General features: G+C 41.6%; 1 protein-coding gene across 1 annotated transcript; it reads left to right on the top strand.

Annotated features, from left to right (window-relative positions):
* On the top strand, positions 1-2,685 carry LOC111254025 (uncharacterized). The gene has a single exon (XM_022814452.2). The coding sequence runs from the start codon at positions 1,068-1,070 to the stop codon at positions 2,193-2,195; it is 1,128 nt and encodes a 375-aa protein (XP_022670187.1). The 5' UTR covers positions 1-1,067; the 3' UTR covers positions 2,196-2,685.
* Positions 2,686-7,898: the final 5,213 nt, after the last annotated feature.

Genomic DNA, 7,898 nt, shown 5'->3' on the forward strand with positions numbered 1-7,898 from the left:
TTGGGCGACAATTAACGATGATGAGACAAAGCAAGAGGCCGGACGACGCTCGCATCATAGTGCCCCCTATAGGATATCCTTATCGCGGCGTTCGGCTACGCGTAGCCGATACGTCGAGATGTGAAAGGTCATTACATGCTTTGAAGAGGCATTAAACACACGCCAATGGACCCGTCTACATGCTAACACTGATATATAGCTAGTACACACATTCATACAACCACATAGACGCAAAAACACGTTCAGCATTGACACTGCAATCGAATAGTCTCGGGTAGACATAGGATTATTCGCTATATGCTGGGATTGTTGTAACGAGGATCTCCTATGTTTTTTCGTCTTTCGCAGCGCAGGTCGGCAGTGCGTAAACGCGAAAGCTGTCGCTACCCGGCAAAGACTGCGGTTGGCGACTGGCGGACTTAGACGGCCGTGATCCGTTTCTAAGATGTATCTGCTTTTCGTACTCCCGCCACTGATGTGTGTATTACTTGCAGGGGCTTACAGTACACCCATGCCAGGAGCGTTAAGCCATACGTACACGCAGTAGTTCGATAACACTATCCGACGGGCATACACACGCACGTTATATACTAACCATCGTACGTGAGGCCATCTACATTAAGCGGATCGCGACCAGCTGTAGTTTCTGCAGGCTTGTCAAGCACATCAGGCGTTCACCGGCCTGTCGACAATCTTCGTCCTATTTATGACCGTGATGATGGCAACGCTTAGTGTATTAGCAGATGACGTTGACGGTATTGTATTGATTTTCTAGCCACAGTCCATATCACCAAAGCAGCGTTTGGGACAACAGCGAGGGGCAGGGGCGAGTCGAATTCTGCAGACTTTTTACTCTCGCTATTCTTTCCTTATTCAATCAATTCTCCTCCATCTTCTCATTATTTTTCGAAGAGGTCCAGATTCAATTTCGGTAGTAAATGAAATGTACAAAACGATACGAACAGGAATGCTACGCGTATATAAGTGTTGTACCAAGGCGCATACGGTCAGTGTAGTGTGCTGTGGTGTCTTGTCCAGTGTTCTGTGTTCAGTGTGTTGTCCGCTGGATGTTGTTCGTGTCGCAGGCAAGCACTAAAGAATTATTTGTGCATATCGGCCACAATATGCGTGCTTTCAGTGTCGTCTGTCTTACGCTGTCGGCACTTGCGGTTCACGCTGGCCATCTCAGCGGTGGCGCCGGATTTAGCTCAGGCTACGTTCCAACCAGCAGCTATAGTAGTAATGGCGGTGGTTACGCACCGGCGGTGGCTGCGGCTCCTGTCGCAGTGGCAGCCCCCATCGCAGTGGCACCCCCCATCGCAGCAGCAGCCCCCATCGCAGTGGCACCCCCCATCGCAGTGGCACCCCCCATCGCAGCGGCAGCCCCTGTCGTGGCGGCAGCCCCCATCGCAGCTGCTCCAGCCGTTTACCCATTAGCACCTCCCATCGTCCGCAGTACCCCACAGATCTCGTCCCCTCTGGCTCTGGTTCCCGCCCCTCCTGCTCCTGCGTCGGTCGGAGCCCCTCAGGTTATTGCTGCTGGACCGTCTGCTCCACGTGTTCATGAGATCCATTCTCACTCGGCTGGTCGCCAGATTCGTATTGAGGAGTACCGTGGACCCCGTCAGCTGATCCGCGTATTTGAGGGAGGGCACGCTGCGCCTGAAGTGTTTCGTGTTCAGGCGCCTGCCCAGCAGAGCTCTGTCATTAGGCTGGTGACCCGTGGAGAACAGAATCGTGTTCAGCACCTCGTCCACCAAAACCCAAACGTCCAAGTAATTAATGTCCAGAAGCAGCCCGCTCCTGGCCCGCGCGTTATTCACATTGTTCGCGGTCCTGCACTCCCTCCCCGTGTCGAAGTTGCGCATGCTGCCCCTGAAGCCCCAGCACAGATTGTTCTTCAACCCTCTGCCGAGGCACAAACCCACGTCGTAGGACCATCGCGGCCTGCTGATGCTGCTGCAGTCGGAGCTTCAATTTTTGCTAGCAGCCCGGTCACGATTCCTGCAGCTCCAATTGCTGCCCCGGCCTTACCAGTCGCTGTTGACACTCCGGTCGTTTCTGCGCCGGTCGCCGTCGCTGCCCCTATTTCAAGCGGTCTTGCTCCTGTCCAGCAAGTCCACACCAATGTTGTTCACCACGACGGCGGCTATTCACAGGGGGGCCACGTGAAGATCATCAAAAAGCTTCACTAAGTTCCTAGCGACCGTTTCACTTCTTAATTATGTTCTCTCTGAGGGAACTCTGATATTGCCAGATTTCAACGTAGTTAGCTTACTGCATAGAAAATCGCAAAGATCGTGCTTGTTTGTCGCGAAAGTTTGCCATTAGATACCTACTAAAGTGATGAAGTTTAGACCTTACCAGGCCGACAACAACGAGCCCAACAACAGCAGGAGCAGCAGGCGTTAAACGGAGCTAGGACGTTCCTTCTGGATGATAATCTCCATCTCCGCTGGCAAATTCTTTCAAAAATGGCCCATAATAGGTCTAACCTCAAAGCACAAAAAAGATAAAATGAAGATCATAGCATTACCGTCTATACCGTGCACTTTTTCATGTAGTTGCTCGGCCGCTTTGTGTACAGTTTTGTAAAAATATATTAATTATATCAAATAACTAAGCTCACTGTCATACTGTCGACTCTCACACCGTATGTTTAATAAATAAAATGTTTGTCATTCAGCCCTTGATTGCTATTTCCAGCATTTTTTTTAAATCATTTTTTATGTTATGGATTTTTTTCTATCGACTTATTTTATACATTAGATACAGGGCATTGATATGCATACGCTATGTATACAAAGTTGTGCGTTCAAATTGGGTAACACTTTGTCGAACTGTGTTTTGTGACGAGCATGCGTTCATCCGTTATTTCTGGTAACAGAGTAAAGCTAGTTGTCTTAGAACAGAACAATAAACTCGTCAAGGTGAAGAAAAGTGTATCACTTCCAGAAACTGAGCGAAAATTAGTAATGATCCTTGAAATAGATAAGAGAACACTAGACGAACTCCACCAAGAGCAATTCTTTTTCCTGAAGTTAACTTATTGTTAGTTCCCATGTGTCTCCTATCAAATTCGAGGAAGTCTTCTGCGAGACAAATCAGAAAGTCCCGAATTAGGTACTCGGGCTCAGAAATTTACCGAAAAGGCTCACAAAGCCATTCCTGATACACCTCGGTTTTTTTATACTGAAATCAACCAACGTTTTGGAGTCAGAAATATCAACTGCACGTTAAATGATCTCTATAAGCTATAACGATCGATCTTCTTAAGACTTTTGGCCTGCTATTAGTCCAAATTTAATTCTGCTTGATTTTTTTCCATACGTGACGTATTTGAGAGGCACTTTAATGAATTTACACCTGTCAATACCGCTTGATACACGGTTACTCATAGCAAACGTTTGTAGGTTAAAAAGAAATAGCTTGAAAATGGCTAGTGAGCACTTTAGGTTTCGAACTGAAGCTCCGATCACGATACGTGATGGTTATATTGAAGACATGACTGTTAAGAATGACGCTCCTAGCACATTCAAATACATACATCCAAACATCTGCTTTTGTAGATATGCTTAGAAACAAAATATAAGAAAAAGTTTCGATTTCGACAAACCTCTCTCTCTTTCTATATATATATATATACATATAGATGTTATGGTCTATAAGCTGTATTTGCTTATGTCTAACCAATTATGAAACTAGTTGGCCATTGTCTACGCATTAGTCATACTGCCGAAAATGGTGTCCAAAAGATATTTGGGGGATGCAATTAAAATCCTAGTGACAAAAACTATGCATGATCAAAGCAAAAGAGGATGCTTTGTACATTTTAGACTGGCCTCAACTAGCGTTTCGTATACGAAGATATTGGGGGTTGGGAAAGCTTTTACAAAAAAGAAATGCTACTCATATGGGGAAGACACAGTATTAGCATTAAGGAAATACTTCCCCTGAATAGTGTGAAAGCAAGCACACCTTTTACAATGGAGTGGTCCCAGTGAGCAATACGTTTCAATGATAGTATAAATCTTGTTCCTGTGATGCACCGTTCTAAAATTTGGAACTTGCTACTCGGGAGGCTGATCACGAGTTCGAAACTGTTCAAGTATAATGCCTTTGTTGATGCTAATTTAGAATAAAGTTTTTAATGTTTATATATATATATATATGTTTAATGTTATATAATTTTTTAATAAAAGGTTTTTGTTAATCTCAGACGGAAAATACAGCATAAAAAATAGCAGTTCTCATAAGTGAGATATGTATTATATATGATATGATATATTTTAGGATGTATATATATTTATAAATGATAGTTCGTAGCATTCACTGAAAAAGTTCTCGTAATGAAAAGGACGTCTCATGTTCGACATTTTGAGCCCTTGTATATCTTTTCTATTTACTGTACTTGTTTAACATAGAGAAGAAATAAGCAGTACATGTAATGGGAACACGTCGAAACAGGACGGAAATCGTGACGATACTTTTGAATAGTGCTCGTAGAGAATCTTTTGCCGGAAAAGTCACAACATGATAACTGGTCGTTCCCAAAGTATTTTATCACATTGAAACAAAGGTATACTTATCAACGGGATCCTGTGACTGCTACTAATGCCTTGAGCTAATAATAGTCAACCCACCGCGGAACACCCGTTTCTTTCATTCTATGCCATTTCAGTTCTATTCGTAGAGGCAGCATCCTGTTTTGGAAGAATACGCCGTTCGAGACAATGTAAACAAATGTAACCCACGTTACGAGACAGGTTTGAAGTTCTAAATTGATCGGTATTTGGCAAATATTCGAAGTCAGATTCATTCGCAATAGTAGATTCTCTGTTGTGAAGTTTCTCAGTACTTTGAGAATATTTGTTATTGGTAAATGTTATTGTGTCACCAAAAAATGAAAAAGTTCACAAATCTGGTGAAACACAATTGAACTTGAATGTAGCAAGGGGACGGCGGCGGAATAACGAAAAATTCGAACTTCTAAGAAGATTCTACCGCTGAAGGTTGCCGTGATCATTTTAGGCATGGAAGAACACTAGGGAAGCTCATTAGCGTAAGTTTCTATATTGCGCCGTGTTCCTACTTTGCATTCGGTTGCCATTGGGAGCGAACATTTCATTTTCTAATTTACCCTTTTGCATTGTAACTATATTCTTACTTTGTAACTTGACCTGTTTGTTCTAGGTCGCCTCATATAAGAGCTGATTTGAGTTAATACTATTTTATATTTAATACTGTGTTGATAAAGGGGTGTTTTAGCCATAATTATTTTATTATATTATATTATTATAATAACCCAATGAGCCTGTAATGGATGCTTTAGGCAGTAGTCAGGGTCGTTACGAATGTATGAGTCTAACCGCTACGACTTCACGTGGGTTGACGATGTCCGGGTAGTATTAAAGGGTTATCTATGTATGAACTAAACTTTGGAATTTTGAAAAATACAATGAAATCAAAAGTTATTATGTCGTCATTTTCACAGAGTAAATTTGTGTAGGACCTCGTGTGCTGCTGTTATTATTTGAGTCTTTATAAAAACGTGTATTGATGTTAACATTCGACTACGAACAACAGAGTCCAGGCTTCCCGTAGAGAATGCAGAAAGGTGAACCAAATATGCGTTTACTCTAGATCTGATTTGTTTAGTTACTATATTAAATTTTAAAAAATTAAATAGATAAGTAAGAGCAGAAAGAAGTTTGGAGATGGCTAGCAGCAATCTCTAAGATTATTTTTGCCTCTGTAAATGTTACGAAAGATTGATATGAAAACAAATTTAAACAAGAAAGCCACAAGGGAACTAATAACTTCTATAAGACATTACATAAAAAAAATGTTCTCTTCTTTCGCTCTCAATAGTATAGTAATTCGATTACCTGGTTAGCAATAGGCTTATCCGTACTAAACTGATTTTGAAGTAGAATAGAACTCTAAAATGAAGCGAAAGGACAAATCAAGGTCTCTGGCAAATTGTGTGTCATATAGAAAATTTTTTCGTCGAGGCAAGAACAGTTAAACCATCCGATTGAAATATAGCTGTTTTTTTGTTATAATGAATCTCAAGGATATCCCAAAAATAGTCACGTCAAAGCGTCACATAAATTTTACAAAACAGTTTACCTTGACGGATCTTGTGAATCTCCTTGACAAAATAATTCGCTCAGTCTGCTATATAGCATCCATTGCACAACTGACGCCTACACGTTCTTCGCATTCATAAATCTTCCACAAAAGCTTTGAAGAAAAGCTGAAAAATTTGAGCGTTCCGTTCAGCTCGCAGGAAGTTATTGATATGTTACGCCAAATTTACTCAGCTCGACGCATGGCTAACCTTTAAGTTGGTACTGTCGAACAATTCGATTGGTTCATACATGTATTAGATCATTGAGATCATTCTTGTGGCGCCTCAGATTGTTTAAACGAGGTAGGCGTCGTTTGTTGAAAGTCGACTAGATAGAGTCTCTGAACAATGCTACGGCGCCGCTTCCTTCATCCATCGTTAGGCACAGTATGGCTTGAAAAACATCGACCAGCTATGCAGTTGTTAAACCTTGGCAGTTCGTTATGGAAATGGCAACTCCTTTTTTGGCCTGTCCGAGCCTCAGAGATAGGTTTTGTGGAGTCTGTGATCGACCAGCCTATGTCCACGGCCAGCCTCACCAGGCAGACATGATGATACCTCCTTTCAAGCATCCTTGGAAAACTAGTTGGAATCGGTATGGCGCAACAGCGAAACAGAGAACATGTATTTCTAGAGTTTGGACACACTTAGTGAGTCCTATTTTTACTAGTAGGGCAACTGAAAGCTCGATCCCTATCATTAGAACTCTTAGCAAAATGCTACGCATTGTCATCAGTCGTGCACTGGCGTGCACAGCGTTAGGCTATCTGATGTACATGCTGTGATAGATTAGTGGGTAGCGTTTTCGCGTGTACATATTAGGGGCATGTGGTGGAGTATGTTCGAATCCGCGCATAGAAAACTTTTGTTTTTTTCCGTGTAATAGCATGCTGGAAGTAAAACTTGAAACATTTAAGTACGGTTTACGTGCTGGTCAGCGAAAATGCATTAAATTTACTTATTCACTGTGCCACTCGCTTGATACGGATAATTGACTTGATCTGATGATGATAATATAGTAAACAAATTAATCATGAAATCACGAGCGCGATCGCAAATAGAAACGTAGATTATAACTGATGAGACTCTGTACGGATTTAAGTAAACCTTGAAATATATATATATATATATATATGCCTGTTGTTGTTTTTATTCGGATCGTCGTAGTCAGCTATGGAAATTAATCTTCGAAAGCATGAAAAAAATTGCAGGTTTTTTGCGCCAGCTCAGTCAAACGTGTACCAAAAGGCAGTATTCCTATCTTATGTTATGCTGTTATGGCTATTATTAATTATAATCAATGCAGCTTACATATTGCATCATTACAAGAAGACACAACTGACCGAATTTCCAACAATCAAGTTCCTTAGTATCTGCTTTACGAAAAGAATATAGATCAATGCTTGTGGGCAATAACGTAACCGACGGTAGCCTGCGTTTGCATAGCAATAATTATCGTGGTGATTTTTTAACCCGCGTTGAATGGAGTTTTCTTTTAAGAGGGTATCCGAATCTTTACTTGTATGTAAAATAGATCGTCCGACAGAACGCAGATACAATGCGCTCCGTACTTTAGTATTTAACAGCGTCTTTCTGTATCGGATGTCAGATCCTGACGCGACGATTTTAGAATCAAACAATATCGAAATAGAAATTGCAAGAAAAACGCATCGAAGAAAACTGCGTATCTCTGTCCTCTTCTTTTTGCAACAGATCGTTTTACCTAGAAAATGAAATTTATTCGATATGCAAAATATTATATATA

This window comes from Varroa destructor, unplaced genomic scaffold (genome assembly GCF_002443255.2).
Source record: "Varroa destructor unplaced genomic scaffold, Vdes_3.0 BEIS01000007.1, whole genome shotgun sequence".
Classification (NCBI taxonomy): Eukaryota; Metazoa; Arthropoda; class Arachnida; order Mesostigmata; family Varroidae; genus Varroa; species Varroa destructor.

What these genes read in the sequence shown, in the direction of transcription:
- LOC111254025 (XM_022814452.2), top strand. Translation starts at nt 1,068, where the DNA reads ATGTTGTTCGTGTCGCAGGCAAGCACTAAAGAATTATTTGTGCATATC.